Here is a 26,112-nt window from a genome sequence, read left to right as displayed (position 1 = left end):
AGAATTTTGCAGCACAGAAAGAGACCCTTTAGCCCAGTGTTTTTCAAACTTTTTTTCCGGGGACCCATTTTTACCAATCGGCCAACCTTCGGGACTCAACCCGGCTGACCTTCGCGACCCATGCCGGCCACCTTTGTGGTCCACGCCGGCCGACCTGCGCGACCCACCATGTTCTCTCGCCTCGTTTGTTGCTGACATAAATGGAGGAAATGGTTTTGATCCCTTTGGCCCCCCCGAACTTGAAAAAAAAAGGCTGCGCCCAGAAAAAAATATGCGGCCGCACTGCGCATGTGTGCCCGATCATCGGTGCGCATGCGCGGTGCGGCTGATTTTTAAAATCTGTTCCTGGCCATTTTGAAGGCCGCTTGCAGCCGGCATTATTAAAAGCCGGCTGCTGTGGCTGATGCGCGCGGATTTGCGCGATCGGGAGCGCCGCGACCCTCCCGTCACCTGCCCGCGACCCACCAGCGGGTCGCACCCCTGAGTTTGACAATGCCTGCTTTAGCCCACCATGTCTAAGCGGCCATCAAACATCAGTCTATTCTAATCCTATTTCCCAGTACTTTCCCCTGCCTTGTATGGCTGTGCTGTTTAAAGTGCTCATCAAATGCTTCTTAAACGTTGGGAGTGTTCCTGCCTCCACTGTGTCTCTCAGGCAGTGCTGGATTTGCTGCTTCAGATCGGATTTTGTGCACGCACATGTATCTACAAATTGATGCCATGTTAGTTTGTTCTGATTTGTGATTAAATAGAATGAGAGGGCAGCGGCCTGATGATTCACTCGCCTTATGTTCATGTGTTAATGATCAGCTTAAATATCCTCCACTGTGTGTTTTTAAATCTAAATTGTGAAATGTTTGAACTCAGGGGGACTTTGGACACGTACGTGCACTGCAGAAAGTTAATATGCAGGCACGGCAAGCAATTAGGAAAGCAAATAGTCTATCATTAAAAGCAAATTACTGCGGATGCTGGAAATGAGAATTTAAAATGGAAAATGCTGGGAAAAGCTCTGCAGGCCTGGCAGCATCTGTGGAGCGAGAAACGGGTTAACGCTTTGAGTAGATGTGACCTCTTCAGAGCTTAAAAAGAAGTCATACAGACTTCGAAACTTTAACTCTGTTTCTCTCGCCACAGATGGCAGGATGGCCATGAAGCGCTACTTCGCAAATTTTCAAATCCTACCCCTGCTCTTAAAGTGCACAGATGACAAGTGGTCACGATGCTTACAAAAAACAAAATAACTTTCCTTGTAATTAAATCACATAAAACCGTAACGTTACACATTGTCAATTAAATCTGTACCATGCTGAGGTGATCCAGCATTTTCTGTTTTCATTACATTAAAGCAAATACGATGTTAGCTTCTGTTACAGACAGATTGGAGTATTGAGAGTAAAGACGTCTTATTCCAATTGTGCAGGTCATTGGTGAGGCTGTGTCTGGATTTCTCTGCGGTTTTAGTCTCCTTATCTAAGGAAGGATAGACGTGCCTGAGAGGGCAACGAGAGGGAGGGCAACGAAGGCTCATTCGATTGGATCCTGGGGCTGTCCTATGAGAAGGGATTGAGTGGGCTAGGCCTGTCTTCCCTGGAGTTTAGAAGGTTGAGAGGTGGCCTCTTTGAAAAGCGTTTTTAAAGAAAGGAGCTCAACAGGATAAACACTGAGAAAATGTTCCCCCTCGGGGTAAGATTCAGGACTCAATCACAGTCTCAGCATAAGGAGTTGGCCTTTTCGAACAGCAATGAGGAGAAATCTTTTCTCCCAGAGGGTCGTGAGCCTTTTGAACGACCTTCCTCAAAATTTGGTGGAAGCAGAAACCGTGAATATTTTTTTTTAATACCTGTAACAGAGCTGGGTGGCAAGGGGATGAAAGGTTACTGGGGGTAGGTGAGAATGTGGACACGAAGCTACAATGAGGTCAGCCATGATCTTAGTGAACGGCAGGGCAGGCTTGAGGGGCAGAGTGGCCTAGGGCAGCACAGTAGCACAGGGGTTAGCACTGTTGCTTCACAGCGCCAGGGTTCCAGGTTCGATTTCCGCTTGGGTCACTGTCTGTGCGGAGTCTGCACGTTCTCCCTGTGTCTGCGTGGGTTTCCTCCGGTAGCTCCGGTTTCCTCCCACAAGTCCCAAAAGACGTGGGGGGTGATTCTCCGAGCCGCAGGCCGGGCCGGAGAATCGCCGCAACTGCGCCACGATGCCCCAACGCCGGCGCGCTTGGCACGGCGCGGGCCGCTGATTCTCCGACCCGGATGGACCGAGCGGCCGCTCCGACATGACAGAGTCCCGCCGGCACCGTTCAGCCCTGGTTGCTGCCGGCGGGAACTCTGCGGGAATGCTCGGGGGGCAGCCTGTGGGGGGGGGGGGGGGGGGGGGGGGGGATGGGGGGCTCCTTCACCGGGGGGGGGGTGCGTCCGATCAGGGCCCACCAATCGGCGGGCCGGCCTCCCCCCCACCCCGGGCCTACTTCCTGGCGCGGTCGGCCTCTGCACACCGACCTCATGTTGTGACGGGGCCGGCACGTGTAAGAGGTTCCCCGCACATGTGCAGGATGACGCGGCCCGCGTAAGGAGGCTGGAGCGGCGTGAACCATTCCAGCGCCCGCTGGCCCATAGATCGTGCCTGGGCCCTGTTCGGCCGTCGTGAAATGCGACGACATTCACAATGGCGCGAACCCTTGGCCTCCATATCGGAGAATCGCCCCCGTGCTGTTAGGTGAATTGAGCATTCTGAATTCTCCCTCGTTGTACCCGAACAGGCGCCGGAATGTGGCGACTAGGGGATTTTCACGGTAACTTCATTGCAGTGTTTTTGTCAGCCTACTTGTGACAATAATAAAGGTTATTATTCTTATTACTCGTCCCAATTCATGTGATCCTATGAGTTCACACCTCCAACTGCTCTGCCCCATCAGACCACCATTGGCTGTCTATCTTTCTGGACCAATTGGAAATTCTTGGCCATCAGTCAGAAAATCATTCCCGCCCCTTCCCTTCAACATCTTTATAATGAATAAACAAAGGGGTTCAAAGAAAAGGGGATGGGGAGATCCCACAATTTTTTTTCAAAATCCCTAATGAGCTTTTCCTTGTATTGTTCCTGAAGATTAGTCTTTCATTTCTGTCGACTCCAGGACTGAAAGTTGAGACCTATTGTCATTTTAATCATTGAGTCTAGAAATGTCTACTGACATCCCATGTAACTAAGGCAGACAGAGATCCATGCATTTACCAGCACAATCCTCTCAATACTCCACAGATTTGATCTCGTCTTCTGCTTCCTAATTGTATTACAACCAAGACAATAATATTACCCAATTTTAAAAGCCATCCGACCTATTAAGGGTAATAATGCCCTGATGCGGTAGTGCTTGTGTTTGTTATGTGTTTCTTTTATCAAACAGATTAACCAATAAAAAGAGATTGTCTTGGAGTGAAAGCCATTACTGCACCGTATAAATAACAATGCATTTTCAATTAGCTGTTTGACCCCAGACTATTTTGTAACATTAACACCATCCGCTCAGACAATTGTTTAAATTGGGCACGGGCAGGAATAGATAGCGTGTTCCTGACTTCCTTGTGGAAATGTTTCCGAATGCAATAAGATGCTGGTGCTTTTGATTAACTTGCTAAAATGTTGGACTCATTTTTATCTTTTTTTTGGAGTACCCAATACATTTTTTTCCAATTAAGGGGCAATTTAGTGTGGCCAATCCACCGAACCTGCACATCTTTGGGCTGTGCAGGTGAAACCCACGCAAACACAGGGAGAATGTGCAAACTCTACACGGACAGTGACCCAGAGCTGGGATCGAACCTAGGACCTCATCACTGTGAGGCAGCAGTGCTAACCCACTGCACCACCATGCCGCCCAATATTTTTATCTTTTTTTGCCCCAGCCCCAAAGTCTTAGTCTGTTGTGAGGACAAGAGGTGTGTGCTGGTGTCTACCTCCAGAGGTGCCAGCGATTTGCACTTAAATGCTAGCGTCAGCAAGCTGTTGAACTGTGGGAGGCATCATAGCTGAGCCCATTCTTCTCTCAGCATAACGCATGCACTATCCAGCGACGGCAAGGGGTGGAAGTCATCCAATCATCTAGTGCTGATTGTCACAGATGAGAATAAAATTATGTGATGTCAACCTTATTGCCTCTGCATCACTTCTGCATGAAATCAGTTAACTGAGCGCAGTCTAGAGTTCAAAGATCCGGGGAACCTCTTGCAATGAAGAAGTTCAATTCCTCACTGAACCACTGGAAGTGCAACAATCTTCCTGCAGAAATCACCGTGACTGATACAATTGCTAAATGCTTCACAAGTTGGTGCGGCACCTCTCTCAATATCTGTAGTCGTAACCCTGTCGATGCTGATGGGTCCACGTCTGCTTTGAAATCCTGGCCAAGGCAGTTTTACACAGACACACTAAAGTGATCCTGCACTAAAATGGGAAACAAGGATTTTGACGTTCATATTGTTGTGTTAATTTTCCCACTCTCGCCTCGCTTTTTTTCTGAACATTCCGCCTAATGTGTCTGTTGGCATGTGGAACCCACACCCAATACAGTTAGACCCAGAAGTGATCATCTCATCCCTCATTCACAGTGACTTTTTCATTCTTTCTCTCTAGACTCTCTCTCTCAGTCAACATAAGATAATATGAGTAAGCAGGGTGACCACATAGAAGCCAGAGCAAAGTAAGATGGGAGAGTGTGAAAATAGAGAAAGTTGGAAACATGCCTTTATACAGCACCTTTCACAACTTCAACCCACAGTACTTCACAGCCATTGAAGTACTTTTTTAAAACATTTTTTAAAATATATAAATTTAGAGTACCCAAATTCATTTTTTCCAATTAAGGGGCAATTTAGCGTGGCCAATCCACCTACCCTGCACATCTTTGGGTTGTGGGGGTGAAACCCACGCAGACACGGGGAGAATGTGCAAACTCCACACGGACAGTGACCCAGAGTCGGGATCGAACCTGGGACCTCAGCACCATGAGGCTGCAGGGCTAACCACTTGTGCCAACGTGCTGCCCACCATTGAAGCACTTTTGAAGTGTCGTCATTGTTGTAATGTAGGAAACATGATCAGCAATTTGCACACAGCAAGATTTCACATCTGTGATGTGGTAATTACCAGATAATGTTGATTAAAGGGTAAATATTTGCCAGGACATCAGGGAATGAGCCCTTACTCTTCTTTGAAAAAGTGCTGTGGGATCTTTCCCCAACCGTGCAGAAGGAGGCCATTCAACCCATCGATTCTGCACCGACCCTCCGAAACAGCCCCCGACCTAGGCCTACTCCCCCACCCTGTCCCGTAACCCCACCTAACCTGCACATCTTTGGACTGGGAGGAAACCGGAGCACCCGGAGGAAACCCATGCAGATAGAAATATTGAAGATAAGAGGAGAAGGAGGCCATTCGGCCCTTCAGGCCCGCTCTGCTATTCATTATGATCATGGCTGATCATCCAATTCAATGGCCTAATCCCGCTTTCCCCCACATCCTTTGATCCACTTCACCCTAAGTGCTATATCTAACTGCTTCTTGAAAACATACAAATGTTTTGACCTCAACTGCTTTCTGTGGTAGTGAGTTCCACAGACCGACCACTCTCTGGGTGAAGACATTTCTCCTCATCTCTGTCCTAAACGGTCAATCATGTATCTTCAGATTATGACCCATGGTTCTGGAGCCGCCCACCATCGGGAACATCCTTCCTGCATCAACCTATCCTGTCCTGTTCGAATTTTATAAATATCTTTCAGATCCCGCCGTCCCCATTTTTATGAACTCCAGCGATTACGATCCTAACCAACTCAATCAGGAATCAGCCGGGTAAACCTTCACTGCACTCCCTCTCGAGAAAAAACATCCTTCCTCAGATAAGGAGGCCCAAACTGCTCACAATACTCCAGGTGTGGCCTCACCAGTCCCCCCCAATGCCCTGGCCAATACTTAACCCTCAAAGGACATAATTGAATCAGATTATGTGGCTATTACCACATTGCTGTCTGAGAGATCTTGCTCAGCGCAAACCAGCTGTCGTGTTTTCTACTTTACAACAACAAGTAGACTTAAAACATTACTTAATTTATTGTGAGGCACTTTGGGACGTGAGGTCATGAAAGGCACTAGATAAATTCAGGTTCTTTGTTGTTGCCTAAGCAGTTGGGCTCCCTCTACTGGCTCAAACGGGTACTGCTGCATTTTTGATTCCTCCTGGGGTGCTGGGGTTTTTTTCAGGACATGCAGATGGCGAGGGACTGCAGAATGCTGCGGTACAGAGGAATCTGTGTCCTCCCAAATGAAATACAGAAAGCTAGCCTGCATGTACTGTAAGTAATTAGCAAGGCAACTGGAATGTTGGCCTTCAATGCAAAGAGGCCGGAGTACAAAAGTCAGGAAGTTTTGCGAGAAAGATGCAAAACCGTGGGAGGAAACTGGAGCACCCGGAGGAAACCCACGCAGACATGGGGAGAACGTGCAGACTCCGCACAGACAGTGACCCAAGCCGGGATTTGAACCTGGGACCCTAGCGCTGTGTGGCAGTAGTGCTAGCCACTGTGCACCCGTGCCGCACTGTGAAAATAGCTTTTTTTTTAATAAATTTAGATTACCCAATTATTTTTTCCAATTAAGGGGCAATTTAGCATGGCCAATCCACCTACTCTGCACATTTTTGGGTTGTGGGGGCGAAACCCACGCAGACACGGGGAGAATGTGCAAACTCCACACAGACAGTGACCCAGAGCCGGGATCGAACCTGGGACCTCAGCGCTGTGAGGCGGTTATGCTAACCACTTGGCCACCGTGCTGCCCGAAAATAGCTTATTGATTGAGCCTAGTTCAGTTTGCAAGAATCTCGGGTTTAAAAATGACATCAGCAATTTGGGAGTGGGTCTAAATTCCGAAAGGGGTTGGCTTCCTTCCAGCACAGAAGGCCGAGGGAGGACCTGAATGAGGTGGACAAATCTACGAAAGACATAGATGGGGTGGATCGGAGGAAACCTTTCCCCTGAGTAGAGGGGCCCTTAATCTGGGGGCAAAGATTTAAGGTCATGGGCAGGAGGTTCACAGAGGACACATTTTCCCCCAGAGGGTGGCTAGAATTTGGAACTCGCTGTCTGAAAGGTTGCTGGAGGCGGGAACTTTTGCAACATTTAAGAAGCATTTAGTTGAGCACCTGAGATGTCAGAACATACAAAACTATGGAGCAAGTGCTGGAAAATGGGATTAGAGTAGATAGGTGCTTGATGGCCCGCACAGACACGGTGGGCTGAAGGGCCTTTTTATGTGCTGTAAAAGTGTAACCCTCCGGCATAACTCATCCAAAGACTTTGCACAGGCGTAGTGAGGCCGAATGGTCACCTCTTGTAACTTATGATTCTATCCATTAAGATAGTTGTTGAAAGGGCAGCACGGTGGCGCAGTGGGTTAGCACTGCGACCTCACGGCGCCGAGGTCCAGGCTCGATTCCGGCTCTGGGTCACAGTCCGTGTGGAGTTTGCACATTCTGCCCGTGTTTGCGTGGGTTTTGCCCCCCCCCCCCCACACACACACATGAGCATTAGCCGAGGTTTTTGGATTATTGACTAAGTGATACCACTTTGCCAGGGAGGACGGAGAATTTGGCACTCGGCCAAATCTCCCATTCCCAGTAGTGGGATTGGAGAATCTCTCTCCGGTCCACTCTGGCTTCCCACTTGACTGAGGACTGTGGCAAATTGGAGAAACATATCACAGCACCGAGTTCCTAAACTCAGTGTTGGCCAACTGAGATACCAGCTACACCGAGCTGATCGCCCAGTGTCGACATCACCAGTTCCTGGTACATGGCTCTTGTGCAGTCAGTAACAATGAGAAAATACGCATGTCACAGCTACTGAGACTGACACCAGGGGATGAAAATGAAAAATGAAAACCGCTTATTGTCACGAGTAGGCTTCAATGAAGTTACTGTGAAAAGCCCCTAGTCGCCACTTTCCGGCGCCTGTCCGGGGAGGCTGGTACAGGAATCGAACCGTGCTGCTGGCCTGCTTGGTCTGCTTTAAAAGCCAGCGATTTAGCCGAGTGAGCTAAACCAGCCCAGGATGCATGTTCCCTGGCAGTCGGTGACCTAACGGGTTGGATTCTCCATCGGCGGGATCCTCCGCTTTGCCGGCAGCGCACTCACACCCGCGGATTTCCCGACGGCGCGGGGCGCCCACAATGGGAAACCCCATTGGCCGGCTGCCAGGACGGAGAATCCCTCTGCCGGCGGAGCACGCCGTGCTGGAAAATGGGTGGGGAGGGACGGAGCATCCTGTCCAGGATATCGGATCACTTTGTTGCTGCCAGCAACTTCAGAAAGTCTGGAGACGTTGGAATTCGATGCCAGCACGCACCAACCTTTAAGTTGGTTGACGCACGTTCTAGAAGGTGTCCTTCATTCCTCTCCTCATTCCTCACAAATACTCGGTGCTCAAAGCGAACTTGTTGCGAATACCTCGAGAAATATTGAACTCTTACCTGCCAGAACGAGGGTAAACAGATTATTTCACCCCCTCAAGCCTGTTCCGCAGTTCAATTGTGGGTGAAGTGTGTCTGAACTCCACCCACCCAATTGGGTTGTGTCACCCTTTGAACTCTTTAGTTTGTAAAAATCCCAGCAATGTCGGATTTCCTCAACTGGGAAAGGTTAGCACAGAGCAGTCTATTCACCGCAATTTGAGTGTTGTCCTAAAATTAGCATTCCCTCCTGAATGGTTATTCTTGGCTCAATTCCTGAATAAAATGTTCACAAAAATGATCAGCAGTGAACATTCTATTGGCCCGCCCTCCACTTTTGTCCTGATATGCTTTCAGTCGATCTGTGCCAACACCAAGCTAATCTCTGATCGGGACTTAACCATTGCCTGAGTTGTGTGGCACACAGCAGCGCCTGAAATGGAGATCAGACGAGATTGAAAGCATTGTCGATCCTCCCCTCTACCAGTGTGTTGCTCATCTAATTTTAATTTTAAAGCAAGCTTGGCTGTGGAAGACCTGCTCACTGTGCCTTTTATAATTAGTACATTAGTGTTTAATCCACACAGAGATCCTCCTCATCCTGCAGCTGTCTCTCCCAATTCTTCGTGCTGCTAAGTGGAATGGTGGATTCAGTCAAGGGCCCCTTGACAATGACAGGCCAAACCTCCAGGAGGTCAAGCAAAGAAATGATGGCTCAGGGCGGCACGGTGGCCTAGTGGTTAGCATAGCTGCCTCACGGCGCTGAGGTCCCAGGTTCGATCCCGGCTCTGGGTCACTTCCGTGTGAAGTTGCACATTCGCCCCGTGTCTGTGTGGGTTTCGCCCCCACAACCCAAAAAGATGCAATTGGCCACGCTAAATTGCCCCTTAATTGGAAAAAATTAATTGGGTACTCTAAAAAAAATTTAAAGTCTGTACTGACCCTCCAAATGAGCACTGTACCTCAGCCCCTCCCTATCCCCTTAACCCCGCACATCATGGCCAATCCACCTCACCTTTGAACTGGGAGGAAACCTACCCAGACACGTGGAGAACATGCAAACTCCACCCAAACTGGGAATTTAACCACCTCAGCAGTGCTAACCACTGTGCCACCATGCCATCCACCAGGAATCTATGAAATGTGAAAGTTTGTTACGGTGCAGGAATGTAACAAAGGTGCCATCTCAAAAAGAAATAGAAAAGATGCAGTGGATGTGAGTAAAGGGTCAGGAAGATTTGGGAGATATGCAATTCAACAGCGAGCAGCAATGAAGTTAAAAGACTGGTGGGTTGAATGGGTCAGTATAATTGCATCAGTAGGCACTCTAAAGAGTCATCGGGGAGAAATATTTAACCCATCTTTGACAGATGTCAGCTAATGAGTTACCCAAAGGGAAAGGAAACATTTGGGACTGGCTTTCACCTGAAATATATACAGGCCGGTATCCATTTGGGGGGGGGGTCACCCAAAGATGTGCTGGGAACTCGCTCTTGGCCGTCCCCAGGGAAGCCTTTACCTGGCAATTGTAACACGGACTATCTTCCACCTTCACCACCACCCCCCCCCCCCCCCCCACCGTCCCGGGGACAATTACGCTGGACTGGCAACCATCCGGGAAAGCGATTCAAAGCACCAACATCAGACGGTCCTGCCATTGTTATGCTAATAGTTACTCTGAAAAAGTTAGAAGGAATAAAACCACTTCTAACTTCAATGTAACTATATTAAAGACCCAGAATGATCTCCCTGGCCTATTATTTTCAATTGGACTTTTAAACTCATCTGCTTTGCAGCAGTTAGTGCGGTCAGAAAAGAGGAGTGCTCCTTCGCTCCGATTCTTTTAGACTCCCAACACGGGGACCTGCTACGCTGCCTGGACCTCATCCATCCTGAGTCTGGAATGTTGGGGAAGAGAGGCAGGGGGGAATTTGGCACAGGCCAGTGGTTACACCGTGGCTAGAAGTTATGGCCCTGTTATAGAATGATGGGAGTGAGAATAGAAGCTGAACTAGGAGAAGGAGGTTTCCAGTTGAAAGGCAGGTGCTCCCAAGCACTGGGCCCAGAGGCTCTGTCAGCAATATGGGATAGCCCATCCTTCAGAATTGGCCCACAATTTCTGGGAGGGACCTTAAGTTTAATCTCGAGTATACCGCTGTGAGCAAACTGAAGAGAAAGGCAATGGTGGAAGAAAGAGGAGATTAAAACTGATGTTCTCTTTAATTTTCTTTAAGGCTTTTTGTTATTCTTTTTTCAAATTTTTCCAATTAAGGGGCAATTTAGCGTGGCCAATCCCCCTACCCCGCACACCTTTTTGGGTTGTGGGGGGTGGGACCCACACAGACATTGAGAGAATGTGCAAACTCCACACGGACAGTGACCCGGGGCCAGGATCGAACCCGGGTTCTCGGCGGTGTGAGGCAGCAGTGCTAACCACTGCGCCACCGTAACGCCTTGACTTTTCGTTATTCTAGAAATGTTTTCAATGGGAGCAGGCGGATTGTGTGGCTGATAACTGAGATTCATCCAATCGGGTAATGAGGAACTTGTTGGTTTCTCAGTTTGGGGGAGGGGATGCCATGACGATGGGCATGTTGGATAGTCGATGGTGGATATGAGTTGATTGGAAGTAGGAGGACATGCGACGAAACCTCCAGGAATATGTCAATGAAGAGTTGGCAATTTTTCACACACAGCTTACAAGGCCAGAGCATGGCTGATAACAGCTTTAAAACCGCCTCATGAGTGACCATGCCTTTCCCCTTTTTAAACAGAAAAATTTCAGACTCAAACCACGTGGAGTATTTCTTGCTGACACATGGGATTGATTAGCGACCATCTGCATTCTATCTGTTAAAATATGAACTGAGAAAATGGTAAATAGCTCATTAGTTGAGTTTCTTCTATTTGAGCTCAGCAAATAGAACCAGTTGTTTATGTGTTCATCAGAAAATGGCTGTCTCCAATATCTGAAAAGCTTTGCACATTTTTTTAAGTAACGCCACTGTTAGAATGGATTTCTAACTAGGTATAGATTGCTTTTATTCTTATGTTAAGTATAAGCTCAACTGAAGAAGCAATGTTTGTCAAAGGCTTTCACATTGTCTGAACAATTTCCACTAGAGTGAGTCAAGCAATTTAACTTGAATCTCTGAATGGAGGGCTGTTGCGCATGATTTACACCACAATGTGTGATGAGTGTGCAGGTATGCAGCCTTGTCCCTGGTATTGGTTGGTGTACGGGTGCCAATATGTCGCGGGGAAATTAAATCTCATCTGAGCTGACTCAATGCTGAGTGATGCTTTCGATCTCATATGAGGAAGTTATGTAAAACCTTTCTGGAACACTTGTTAGGCACCAGCTGGGCAAGAATACTGAAAACCACTCTTTAGAAAGCTTGAAGAGGGAACAGAAGCGGTTTACTGTGATGGATGGCGGTACGGTGACACAGTGGTTAGCACTGCTGCTCTCGGCGCCGAGGACCCGGTTTCACTCCCGGACCCAGGTCACTGTCCGTGTGGAGTTTTCACATTCTCCCCGTGTCTGCGTGGGTCTCGCCCCCACATCCCAAAGATGCGCAGGGTAGGTGGATTGGCCATGCTAGATTGCCCCTTAATTGGAAAAAATGAATTGGGTACTCTAAATTTAAAAAAAAGATTTACTGTAATGGCACCAGGGCTGAGAGAGTTCAATTAGCATGAAATGGTTAGAGCGCAGGAAGACGTCATTTGGCTTGTTGTCTCTGTGTTGCGTACTTACAAGATCATGTTAATGTGCGCAGTTATGGTGTCCTTATCTGAGGAAGGATGTTCTTGCTATGGAGGGAGCGCAGCAAAGGTTTACCAGGCTGATTCCTGAGATGGCGGGACTGTCATATGAGATGAGACTAAGTCGGTTAGGATTATATTCATTGGAGTTTAGACAAGTGAGAGGGGATCTCATAGAAACTTATAATATTCTAACAGGATTAGACAGGGTAGATTCAGAAAGAATGTTCCCGATGGTGGGGGAGTCCAGAACTAGGGGTCATAGTTTGAGGATAAGGGGTAAACCTTTTAGGACTGAGGTGAGGAGAAATTTCTTCACCCAGAGAGCGGGGAATCTGTGGAATTCACTCCCACAGAAAGTAGTTGAGGCCAAAACATTGTGTAATTTCAGGAAAGAATTAGATATAGTGCTTGGGACTAAAGGAATCAAGAGATATGGGGGAAGGCGGGATGAGGGTTTTGAACTTTACGATCAGCCATGATCATAATGAATGGTGTAGCAGGCTTGAAGGGCCGAATAGCTTCTATTTCCTATGTATGTCACAAAGAACGCAGAAACGTACTTCACAGGAATAGGCCCTTCGGCCCTCCAAGCCCGTGCCGACCATGCTGCCTGACTAAACTAAAATCTTCTACACTTCCTGGGTCCCTATCCCTCTATTCCCATCCTATCCATGTATTTGTCAAGATGCCCCTTAAACGTCACTATCATCCCTGCTTCCACCATCCCCTCCGGCAGCGAGTTGCAGGCACCCACTACTGTCTGTGTAAAAAACTTGCCTCATCCATCTCCTCTAAACCTATGCCCCCTAGTAATTGACCCCTCTACCGTGGGAAAAAGCCTCTGACTATTCACTCTGTCTGTGCCCCTAATAATTTTATAGACCCCTATCAGGTCGCCCCTCAACCTCCTTTGTTCCAGTGAGAGCAAACCAAGTTCATTTAACCTCTCCTGTTGACTAATGTTTAATTTGTAACAACAAATTACAACAGTTCCATGGGGAGACTGGAGAACTGAGGTGTTGCCCTTTGAGAACAAAGGTTAAAGGAGATTTGGTACGAGATGTTCAAAATCATGCTGGTTTTTGATATAGTAAATAAGATGTGTCTAATTTCAGGATTGCTAAGCAGAGGACACAGATTAAAAGTAAATTGGCAAATCAACTAGAGGTGAGATGAGGAAAGAATTGCAGAGTGACAGGCTAGGGGCTGGACTGGACTGTGAAATGCTGGTGGAAGCAGCTACAATGATAACTTTCAGAAGGAAATTGGATAAGTACTTGATTAAATGAAAATTGAAGGGCTCTGGGGAAAGCACAGTGGAATGGGACTAATTGGAGACCTCTTCCAAAGAGCTATCACAACCACAATGGGTTGAATTGCCTCCTTCTGTGCTGAATTATTCCAAAGTTCAACAATTCGTGACGTCCAATTACTTTAAGCGGCAGGACTTCACCCAGACACTGAACAGACTGGGTTGACGACCTCCACACGTGTCCTGCATTGAGAAAAAGAAAGATTCTAATTGGACTAAATGTTAAAATTCCAGATTGCCATTGTACTTTTCAGCAATCCTAGCGAAAGCAGTGTTACCAGCCCCAGACTTTGTCAGTCATTTTCCCCAGCCGTCCAGTGCACTTCCCCAAGGAGAGATCGGTGGTCTGTAACACTGCACCACTGCACGACTAAAACTCTCGTCAATAAGAGACAATTGGGAGACAATTCCAGAGCTGAAGGCCGCGAGCTGATACAGAGGTGTCTGGATAGCTGACCCCATACCCAGTCTGAAGCGCTATGGAACCTTCCCCCAGGGGGATGACTTGATGGTGCCTGAGCCGTGAAATGCCACAGCGGGACGGGGGGGGGGGGGGGGGGTAAAGCTATAGTCGCCAACTCGAGTTCGAGTTATCCCTGGAGGTTTCGCCGCATGGCAGCCATCTCCCGCCCCTCCACCCAGTTGGCCAGGAATTTTCCCAGATCCAGTGTCATCGCAACAAAACCACTTCCTGAAAATTAAAATGCCCAATATGTTTTTCCTCCCCGGCTGCTCACATCAGTATCCAGGGAGTTTAACCTTAAAATCCTGAGATCTTGTTTTAAAATCCTCACCTTGTTATCGTGCCCTCACTTGCCTCTATCTCTGTCACCTTGTCATGTGAGAGTACCTTTAAGAAATGCGTGTTTATTACTGCAGTGATGTCAGAGAGTGGGTGGAGCTGGGCTGTCTGTCAGCATTTTACTTTTGTTTTAGGCTGTTTGCTGCAGGGTGTGTTTTAGTTTCGTTTTCAGAGCTGGATAGCTGCAGTCACAGCCAGAAGGTGTATATGAATCTCTCTCTGTAATCTAAAGACTGTAAATCGATCCTGGTGATTTAAAACTAATAACAGTAGTGACTTTAACCTGATGTGCTTCTGGTAAAAGGTTTTTAAGTCTTGTGGATGTTTGAAAGGAAAGCTTAAAGGATTACTTAGTGTTGTATTCTTTGTGGGTTGTATTTGACATGATGGTTGCTAAGATGTCCACTGTATGTTTTAAAAAGAGTTCATAGAATAAACATTGTTTTGCTTTAAAAATTACTTTTCCATTTCTGCTGTACCACACCTGTAGAGTGGGCCGTGTGCTCCCCATACCACAATCTAGTAAAAGTTGTGGGTCAGGTGAACTCCATGATACACTTTGGGGTTCTCTAAACCCTGGCCCATAACAACGTCCTCCAGCTGAACAGTCTTTGCGACATCCGTGTTGATCCACTCCTGCCTTTTGTCCTTCCCCAGTTTTCTTGGCCCTCCCATTGCTGGCCGAACTTCATTCATCTTGGGAATGTGTTCCCTGAGCTATTGTTAAATCGGGCTGAATGAGGCTTTTCAAAAAATCTCCTGTGTCTTTTTTTCCGCAGTTGATTTGAAATGTTTGTGCGGCATGGACATTGCTAACTGCACCCACAAAACATTTTCCCTTCGGAAGAAATTCTGCTGGTGCGGGGGCTGTCCTGAGCCTCACACGTGTGCAGGGCTGCCTCCTGGACTGGAGATTATGAATTCCAGCCAGACATTGTAAACAGGCCCCGCAACATCGGCCCAGCACGAGAGCAGGAGCTTTCAGATGTCCAGCTGTCCATTCAAAAAATGGAGAGCATTAAATTCCCCCGACCAACAGTTCAGCAATATTATCAGCAAGATCCTGGATTTGATCCCAGATTTATTCCTTCCTTTCCCAAAGGTGCTGACTCATGTTGGCACTCACCCAGTACCTCCTTCGCATCGCCATTATTTCCGTGTAGTTACACAGTCTGCCCACAACAGTAGCTTTCATGCTCGGAGAGAGAGAAAATGTCTCTGCTTAACTCTTTATCTCCATATCTCCAGGGGCTGGTTTAGCACAGTGGGCTAAGACAGCTGGTTTGTACTGCAGAACAGGACCAGCAGCGCGGGTTCAATTCCCGTACCAGCCTCCCCGAATAGGAGCCGGAATGTGGCGACTCGGGGATTTTCACAGTAACTTTGTTGAAGCCCACTTGTGACAGTAAGCTATTATTGTAATCTCTCCCAGTTCTCCAATCCTCCGAGATACCGACACTGCTCCAATTCCGGTGTCCACCCCTGACCAGTGAATCCTGCTAGTAAGGGGACAGCAGTGAATGGAGGGTACACCTACCACTCTATTCAGCTGTGATGACCCATGTAGCCAAACGGCTCACTGTCCAGGCCCACAACCAAAGAGCACGCGGACAAGGTACTCGAGAACCTTGAAGCCAGCCACTGGAAAGTAGCCCCTATTTTTGGAGATTATGGTCAGGGCTGGGGGGGTGTGGAATGGGGAATAAAAGGACAGGGGGGAGGAAAATAAAATGAAAGTGTCCAGGTTTACTGCATGCGTACGGATTAAAGAATTCTCCTTTGTGGGAAACTTCAACTCTCATTCCTTCTGGAAATGGAAGTCATTTTATGGTGTTGGTTGACTGGAGGAGTGAATACGGTGGCCATCAGATCATAGCCAAGACAGAGGAACCTATTTGCACTCTATTCTACATTGGTCACCCCTTTCAGGTGGCCTGCAGAAGTTGTGGAAGAAAGCGTTTTGCACGAGTGTCCTGAATTGGAGAATTCGAAACGAGTGCACTGTCCTGAATTATCCCTATGTACATGGCAGAGCCAGGATTACTGTAGGCCATTCAAATGTGGCGAGATACGTGGATAGCCAGCCTCTGGTGGGGCTTAAAGGATTTTATTAACCATTGTGGAGGAGATGAGGAGGGAAATGACTGTGTCGAAACTCCCATTCAGCTGTGAAATTTAATTCAACCACTGATTGAGGAAAGTATGAGTTTAGACCCAGAGAATTAATAAAACCTATAAACCTTTCCCTCCTAGACGTGTTATCGCTACTTGACACAGTGCGGATGCTGGGAGCAGGATTTGCATATCTGTCACAGACTGCGTCCGGACTGCAGTTGTCACGGCTGTATGTAATTTCATACGCCAGTGCATTTCCTGTGCCAGTATGCATTGTCGGAGACTCTGTTGTTAAGTGCTAACCTGCCCTCTGCTTTTTAAAACAACCAAATTCAGTGGCCAAAAAGCCAAGTAGAGCGAGCAGTCCGAACCCGGTCTGGCCCACAGGTAACTTCAGACCCACAGCAACGTGGCTGCCTATTAACTGCCCCCCACTGAAATGGTCGTCACTCAATTCACGGGCAATGAGGGATGGGCAACAAATGCTGACCCAGCAACAGCGATGCCCACATCCCCCGAACGAATAAAGAAAAACTGCTGACTCAATCCTGACAGGTCGACTAGTTCATGAGAGCAATGGTTGGCCTTTTTTAAAAAACTGATTGTGTGACACCCTAAAGAATCCTAAAGTGTCAGACTTCAACATTCTCCAGGACCTTGCCAAGTGCTGTTTATCGGTGAGCCTGGGCAGTGAGCTGTTCGACTGTGTGGGTCATCATAGCTGAAGAGAGGACAGCACAGTGGCGCAGTGGGACTACGGAGCTGAGGACCCGGGTTTGAATCCCAGCCCTGGGTCACTGTCATAGAACATAGGACATACTGTGCAGAAGGAGGCCATTTGGCCCATCGAGTCTGCACCGACCCACTTAAACCCTCACTTTCACCCTATCCCCGTAACCCAATAACCCCTCCTATCCTTTTTGGACACTAAGGGCAATTTAGCATGGCCAATTCGCCTAACCTGCACGTCTTTGTAAATCCAGGTCTCTGTTCCAGTCATTATAAAGGGAATGGGAGTGGAGCGCTGTGGAAGTTTAAAGTACCCTTTTGTTTGTGTCCACTGTGAATTTTTATTTTCCAACTCTTCTTCCCACCCTCTCCCGTACAACACCCGCCCCACACCCCCTCTGAAGGTGCTAACTCATTGTTCTGGGGTAGGTTTAGAAGGACACTACCCGTCACTGCACCCAGCTGCTCATCTCTCACCCCATTGTCTTTGGAGGTGATGCCAGTCAGAGTCATCGAACCACCTTGGCCAGTGATCCGACTTGCCAACTCTGATTGGAGGTTATTCCCGGCGTTAGTGTCAACATTTCTCCAATTGTCCTGCCCAGCCGAACAGTCTTTAATTCCCATATGTCCAATAAAACTCAGAAACTAACATGACTTTTCTCCCGGAGTTTGTTTGAAGCAGTTTGCAGGAGAAGGCTCCAGGACAGTCCTGGAGAATTGAAGGCTTTAGTGAGGTGAGATAACAGACAGGAGGGAAGAAAACAGTGAGGGCTGATCGTGTCCACACAATACGGCAGGGTCGTTGGGTAGCAATCGCAGAATCTTTACAGTGCAGAAGGAGGTTATTTGGCCCATTATGTCTGCGCTCACTCTGCAAGATCCCCCTACCTCGTCCCACACAGAATCCACGCAAAGTTCTACAGCTCTGTGAGGTTCAAACTAACTCCTACATGTTTAGCATCAGATGCCAATCATTCTAAAATCATGTTTGAATTTCTCTGCTGGTTTGTAAATTGGTTTAGACAGAGCTTTTTTTTTTAAACGATATGACACTTGTTCAACTCAGCAACTCTTTCCTCGTGTCCTTAAAATGGACAATGTTGTTTTAATCCACCCCCCCCAACCTGAAAGCGGGAAAGGAAGAACTTTCATTTATATAGCGCCTCTCACGGCCTCACAGTCCAGCACTTTCTGGTCAATTAAGTCGTTCTGAATTATAGTCACTGCGATAATTCACAAAACACAGCATCCAATTTGTGCACAGCAAGCACCCATACACCATGATGAGTTTTTTTTAATGATGTTGGCCGGGATATTGGTGAGCTCTCCCCTGAATTTCTTTGGAATAGCGCCACGGGGTCGCTTAGATCCAGCTGAGAGAGTAGAAGTGACCATTGGTTTCAGGTCACTCCTGAGAGGGCGAAGGTGAGGAGGGGGCGGTTTTAAAGGGTAGCCTGAGGGTTTGAGGTGTGGAAGCTGGTGTTGAATGTGTTTCCTTCAGTATCAAAACCCAGTCGTTTCACCCACAGGAGGTAAGGATGTTCCTGACCACAAGCCAAGTCTGACTGAAGGGAAACGGAAAGTAACTAAAGCAGAAGGAGCGGCTCACGGGAATCGAGAGATTGATGCTGCAAGCGAGGGGAAGAATGGAAACCCAATTAAAGAGATCGATGGAAAACTGGGGGCCCTCTTGGCAGCTCTGGGAGAATTGACGGTTCTACTGAAATGACCAGGATGTATGACTGCTGAGCAATGCACAAGCATAGAACTACATTGAGGCTGCAGCACAGAAACAGGCCCGTCGGCCCATCTGGTCCATGTCGGGCGTTTATGCTCCACACAAATCTCCTCCCATTTCCTCATTGAATCCCATCAACGTAATCTCCCATTCCTTTCTTTCTCATGAGCTCATCCAGCTTTCCCTCAAATAAATTCAGACAGTTCACCTCAACCACTCCCTGTGGTAGCGAGTTCCGCATTCTCACCATTCTCTGGTAAGGAACTTTCCTCTGAACTCCTGTAGAATTTATCAGCAACTTGCCCGAAAATTAATCTCTCATCTTTACTGCCCCCCCCCCCCCCCCCCACACACACACACACACACAATCTCCTCCATGTCTATCAAACACCTTCATAATGTTAAAAGAGATCTCAGTCAAATACATTTGTTTGAACTTTCTTTGCCTTGATTCTTCCCAACTTCAGGCTCGATTGTCCGAACAAAGATCTTTGTGTTTACAGTCTCTGAGGGCAATGGGGTAACTTTGTTCCAATTTTGTTTTCCTCAATCAACTCCGATGATGTGCTCTGTTTGTCATGTGTGGATCTTTTCTGAAATTCAGGTTACGTTCACTTTACCGAAGGCGCCGACTCTTAACTGGGGCACCGTCCCAAAGCATGAGTGGACGTTCGTAACTCCCAGTGAACGCCAAGTGTTGGCCTATTAGACTGTGACAGGCATCATAGACAATCATGCTCCTCGCCATCTTTTCTGAAGGAACAGCCATCAGGAGAAGAAGTTTTATCCCATTTGTTTCCACCTCTCCCCTCCCTATTCTGAACTTGAATGATATAATTCTGTAATACCAACTTTGGTGCTGGTCAGCCAAGTTGACACCATTTGGGATCATGCTGTGCAACGACCTGATTGTTTTTATTTAATTGATGGCTGTGCCATATTAAACAAACGTTTGTGATATTTTTGGCCCACAGCCCCCCCCCCCCCCCCCAACAGCACTATGGGTGTACATACGCCACATGGACTGCGGCGGTTCAAGAATGCAGCTCACCACCACCACCTTCTCCAGCGCACTTAGGGATGGGCAGTAAATGCTGGCCCAGCCAGCGTAGCCCACATCCCGTGAATGAATCCAAAACAAAAACCTAACTCAAGCACACACACTAACGCAATCTTTGAAAAGTCAGGTAATGAGAAAGAGCAGAGTCAGAGTGACCCACCCACCAGGCCAGAGAAAAACTACGGGGGCCTGTAGCTGCCAGAGGCTGGCCGATTGCGTCATGTGATCACTGAACAGCCTTTGCAAAGTCAGCAAAATGAAACCTCGCCCTCGTAATCTCGGAGCCGGGACAGTGCAGTGAGGAAGTTCCTCGCACTTAATCAGGGGTTGGGCCTATCAGTTAGATACCTCTCCATCTCATTCTCCTTAAAACCTACCTCCTGAATATATCCTTATGTGGCTTGGTGTCAAATTGTTCTGACAATCCTGTCAAGTGCCTTGGGATGTTAAAGGCGCTACATAAAGGCATAACATGGTTTACGGCCAGCCTCTTACCGGAGGTGATAAATGTTTGAGGAGGTGACTGCCTCTCAGCCTATCCTAAGTTGGCTTTTAGGTGCTGGGGTGTTTTTTTGAAGACCGGGAGAAATGTTGTATCAGCATTGGTGTAGAAAATGCTCGCGTTAGATTCCTCATTCAAATAAAAAGCGACAGATGAAATTATGTAATTTGCTTCGAGTTAGTTTATTTTAAAACGCAATTGGAGAGTTATTAATGCTTCAATCTATTGTGGCTGTGCCGGCTGAATGTACACAGGCCTAACCTTACGCGAAGAATATGGATAAGGGTGAATGATGGAGGAGACCAGTAATGCCAGCTGATTCAACAAAAACGATAGAGTCAATGTGTCAGACTCAATACATATCCTGCTAATAATGCAATGAATGTGTCAAGCAATATCTGAAGATGAAGGGGAAGATTAGAAAACAGTTGCTATAATGGGAATGGTTTGCTTTGTCTCCATTTCTTGCCTCGTGATGAGCCGAGTATTTGCCTTTGAGTCAATCCAGTAATAACATTTGCCCTGGTCTCTGTTATCCCCCCCCCCCCCCCCCACCCCGATGTTTCGCCACCAATTCTCGCTGGAGTCTGGTTCCAGGGTCATCTGCTGCCTCCCACCACATCAAGGGCATCGACCTTCCTGTTTCAGCTGAGGCAAGTGTGCGGGCTATTTGGCTGTGGAGCCCCTCGCAATTTAACCTCCAAAGTCTACTTTCCGGCGGCAAAAGGCTGGCTATTTATTTGTCGACCCTGAGATGTTGAGGACAACTGTTGCAATCTTTCTGCTGCCCCAGTTAAAACCAATCGACTCTTGGCTTTGGATTTTGAAGCTGTGCCAGGTGCCAGTCCTAAACAGGGCCTGGCTTCCCCATTGCGCCCCAGTAATCGTCTGGCACCGACTGGAGGTGGCAGCTGCAGAGGCAGCATTGCATAAAAGAAAGAGCTGCATTTATTCAGCACCTTTACCGTAGCTGACAACGCAGCCCTGTTAAAGTGCAGTCATTATTTTAATGGAGAAAATGTGGCAGGTAGTTTGTGCAGAGCAAGCTCCCACCAATAGCAATGTGATCATGCCCAGATAACCTGTTTTTACTGAAATTGGTTAAGGGATGAATAATTGGTCAGGGCACCAAGACGATCTCTCCTAATCTTCAAAATAGTAGCTGTGGGATCTTTTACGCCTAGCAGAAAGGGCAAATGGGACTTTGGTCTGACATCTCGTCTGCAAGATGGCACCTCTGACAATGTAGTACTGCCTCACTACTGCACTGGGCGTTCACAGCTATCTGGAGTGGAACTTGCCTCCACAATCTTCTGTCTCCAAGGTGAGAATACTACCAACTGAACTGTTTAAATGCCAAGTCTTTCTTCAGAAACGGTGGATGATGTGCCTGTATCGCAAGGAATGTGTGTCCTACTAATCTTATCCATTCATGTTGTCTTAAGTTAGCAATCGGGAAAGAACAATGTGGCCCAGAATGTGGCATAAAGGTAATGTATATTGTATAAATTCCTGTTGCTGTGTGAAGGTCGAGGTTCATAAGGCTTGGGAAAGGCAGAAACAGCTAACGGGAGGGTTAGGTAGCAAGCACTAAGTTCGAGTGCCAATCGTGGTGGCAAATAGTACGTTTGAAAATCAGTCACTGGAGGAATTGAAATATTAGGTGAAATCAAATTTGATCTCAGATCAGTTAGTACTGAAGCAGTCATTATATTTTTGATTACTGCTGCCCGTGGGGGCAGCACGGTAGCACAGTGGTTAGCACAGTTGCTTCACAGCTCCAGGGTCCCAGGTTCGATTCCGGCTTGGGCCACTGTCTGTGCGGAATCTGCACGTTCTCCCCATGTGTGCGTGGGTTTCCTCTGGGTGCTCCGGTTTCCTCCCACAGTCCAAAGATGTGCGGGTTAGATGGGTTGGCCATGCTCAATTGCCCTTAGTGTCCAAAAAAAAAGGTTGAGTGGGGTTACTGGGTTAAGGGGATAGGGTGGAAGTGTGGGCTTGGGTAGGGTGCTCTTTCAAAAGGCAGGTGCAGACCCGATGTGCCGAATGGCCTCCTTCTGCACTGTAAAATTCCACCAGATACAGAAATGGTGTTGGGGCAATGCTTCCTGTAGGGAGAAAAAGGAAAAATTAGGATGCCAACTCTGTTTTGGGCACTTTTATCATCATGTGACAATCCTGTTTTAAACTGCCCAAAAGTCTTTGGAGTAAACGGGCGGAGAACAAACACTGGATAAAAGCGGATGCTGGAATCTGAAACAAAAGAGAAAATGCTGGAAAATCTCAGCAGGTCTGGCAGCATCTGTAGGGAGAGAAAAGAGCGAACGTTTCGAGTCCGATGACTCTTTGTCAAAGCCAGGAAACACAGAGGATTGAACGTCATCCAGTCAAGGTGGCTTGGGAACCCTTTAGAAATGGCGAGCATGTCCCGATTTCAGGATTCCCCTCCCCATTCCCAGGGCTCCCCATTTTTAGCACTGCCTTTTAAGGGTGCGGGCTGGTTCAGATATGAGCCCCCCCCCCTCAACTGGCGGTTCCATTGCGGGGATGCCCCCCCCCCCCCCCCCCCCCCCCCCCCTCAACTAGCCGGTTCCATTGCGGGGATGGGCATGCAATTTTCGTGGAGTTAGCCCAGCCAAAGTGATGTTGTGAACCATAGTCTCCGTTGGGGAACTTTTTGAAAGATAAGTTCAAAAGGACCTCCTCGTGCCCTGAATCCAACCCAAAAGACCAGACCACAATATAAAATATAGAAGCAACAAAGTCTCGTCACAGTAGAATATGTAAAACCTGCTTTTGAGGAATCAATCATTTATTGCGAACTTCCCACATCTTTCAAAAAACTCCTTTTTTTACTATCGCCCACTAAAAGTGTCAATCGTCTAGACTGTTCAATATATCAATACCAGACCATAAGAAACTACAGAGAGTCGTGAACACAGCCCAGTCCATCACACAAACCTGCCTCCCATCCATTGACTCCATCTACACCTCCCGCTGCCTGGGGAAAGCGGGCAGCATAATCAAGGATCCCTCCCACCCGGCTTACTCACTCTTCCAACTTCTTCCATCGGGCAGGAGATACAAACGTCTGAGAACATTGCTTGATCAACAGGCCTGGGTCTCAGATGGATGCTGTAATTTTCACAGAATAGAATCATAAAATTTACAGAAGGAGGCCATTCGGCCCATCGAGTCTGCACCGACCCTTAGAAAGAGCAGCCGACTTAAGCCCATACCTCCATCCTATCCCCATAAGGGGCAGCATGTGGCGCAGTGGTTAGCACTGGGACTGTGGCACTGGGGACTTGGGTTCAAATCCTGGCCCTGAATCACTGTCTATGTGGAGTTTGCACATTCTCCTCATGTCTGCGTGGGTTTCACCCCCACAACCCAAAGATATGCTGTTTACGTGGATTCGCCACGCTAAATTGCCCCTTAATTGGAAGAGATAAATAATTGGCTACTCTAAATTTATTTTTAAAAACTCAGTAACCCCACCTAACCTTTTGGACACTAAGGGCAATTTATCATGACCAATTCACCGAACCTGCACATCTTTGGACTGTGGGAGGAGAACGCACAGATTCCACACAGTCACCCGAGGCCGGAATTGAACCCGGGTCCCTGGAGCTGTGAGGCAGCAGTGCTAACCCATTGTGCCACCGTGCCGCCATTTTGTGTTTACACAAAATTTCAAGTGCTTGCTGTTCCAAGTTACTGAATACTTCAAATGGTTGAGATGATTAACACTTGTCTACCCACAGTGAAAATCCTGTTCTAACGAGCGCTTTCTCCCGAAGCTGGGCAGAGCCAGGAACCTTCCTGATTCCTGATTCTCTTAGGAAAATAATTTTAAATAAAAACAAAGTGCTAGAAACAGAGTCTGGCAGCACCTGTGGAGAGAGAAACAGAGTTAATGTTTCAGGTTTGTGATGATTCTTCATCTTCTTCCAATTTCAGTTGCTGTTGATCTTCACATTGCGCTGGGGAGGGCTGGGGGGGGGGGGGGGGGGGGGGGGGGGGGGGGGGGGGGTGGGGGGGAGAAATCAGCTGCTCCCGGCTGTTGTCCGAAACTCCACACAGCCACGCCTGTTTGAAGGGTTGAGTGGCCTATCCCTAATTTTTCTGTAGAACATAAATTGAATTACTTGCCCACGTTCACGTGCGAGCTGAGACACAATGAGCATTTGGGTGTGGTGGAGGCAGTCAGGCTCCTGAATCATGCAGAAGGCAGCAATCTGGCCTCTCATCTCCTTTGAAAGAATAGCGAACGAGCAGTGGGCTGCACAGTAGCACAGTGGTTAGCACTGTTGTTTCGTAGCTCCAGGGTCCCAGGTTCGATTCCCGACTTGGGTCATTGTCTGTGTGGAGTCTGCATTTACTCCCCGTGTCTGCGTGGCTTTCCTCCGGGTGCTCCGGTTTCCTCCCACAGTCCAAAGATGTGTAGGTTAGGTGGATTGGCAATGCTAAATTGCCCTTAGTTTCCAAAACGTTTAGGAGGGGTTGCGGGGTTAGGGTGGAGGAATGGGCTTAAGTAGGGTGCTCTCTCCAAGAGTCGGTGCAGACTCGATGGGCCGAATTGTCTCTTTCTGCACTGTAAATTCCATGATTCTATGAGCTCCGATCCCCTGTTGCCCTCCATGGATCACCACTTTTACATGGTGGAGATCATTGTGTGTTCTAGTGATCCCTTGAACGATGCAGTAAAAATATTCTCCTCATCGCCCCCTGGCCAATTGACTAAACCCTGTGTCCTCCCCTCTCTGCCTCGCCTGCCTGTGGAAATCAGGGGGAAACTAAATAAAAACACGTGCCAATTTTGAGCACTTCGATTCAATGTCCCCGTCACCTATTCTGCTCGAAGGACAACCACCACAACCTCTCCTCTCTGCCTCGCCACAGAACTCGGAGGGGGGGGGGGGGGGGGGAAAGAAAAATCCCTCTTCCCAGCATTGGACACAGTGTTTCTGCCAAGGCCGAGCTGGTGATTTATAATGGTTTAGGTATTTTGCCCTTTTAATTCCAGGTCAGTTTTGGAATTGCAGGAATGGCTGTGCAGTGAACCCTGGCTAATTCAGGCCATCGTGCATGAATTGATCCAATCAGACTAACATATGACTTTTTAAAGGGACATCCAGCAGAATAAAGCGATGCTGATTTCGATAAGCAGTCCTTGCAGCTGTGTTTTTTCATGATTTACAACTTCAGCAAATGGAACTAAAATAAGAGCAGAAGACACGGAGCAGATTAGCTACCATGACTTTAATTGATTTAGGGACTGGTGTTGAAATTACCCAGCCTAAAACTAGCCTTTGTTGATCAGCGTTGGAAGAAAGTTTGCCCTCTCTCTCTCTCTCTCGTTGGTGGTGACTGATTTAATTAACTGTTGAAGGGAAGATGCTCTCTGTCTTGTGGCATCACGTCAATGCCTGGTTTGGTTTTCTTTGCTGTTAAATTTGCTAATAGGGTGGTGGCCGAGTGCATTGTTTCAAAATACAATGAGGCCATGAGTTAATGAGCTGACAGGGACAGGGTTTGATTCAGGGGTAGAAGTGTCAGCATTAATGTGACTTTTTAA

General features: G+C 47.7%; 1 protein-coding gene across 7 annotated transcripts in view; it reads left to right on the top strand.

Annotated features, from left to right (window-relative positions):
• The window catches only part of LOC119965495 (protocadherin-1-like), a 453,693-nt gene that overhangs the window by 32,016 nt on the left and 395,565 nt on the right, over positions 1 to 26,112 (top strand). The window contains exon 3 of one of the 7 annotated variants that reach the window (XM_038796356.1): positions 18,761 to 20,692. The exons of the other annotated variants lie outside the window; for them this stretch is intronic. Within the exon in view, the coding sequence (XP_038652284.1) occupies positions 18,761 to 18,796 (36 nt within the window). The 3' untranslated portion in view covers positions 18,797 to 20,692. Of the gene's footprint in view, positions 1 to 18,760; positions 20,693 to 26,112 lie in introns of those variants that run through there. 7 annotated transcript variants of the gene reach the window in all.

Source organism: Scyliorhinus canicula, chromosome 4 (assembly GCF_902713615.1).
Source record: "Scyliorhinus canicula chromosome 4, sScyCan1.1, whole genome shotgun sequence".
Classification (NCBI taxonomy): Eukaryota; Metazoa; Chordata; class Chondrichthyes; order Carcharhiniformes; family Scyliorhinidae; genus Scyliorhinus; species Scyliorhinus canicula.
The sequence above is the reverse complement of the archived record's forward strand: the minus strand, read 5'-3'. Positions and strand labels throughout refer to the sequence as shown.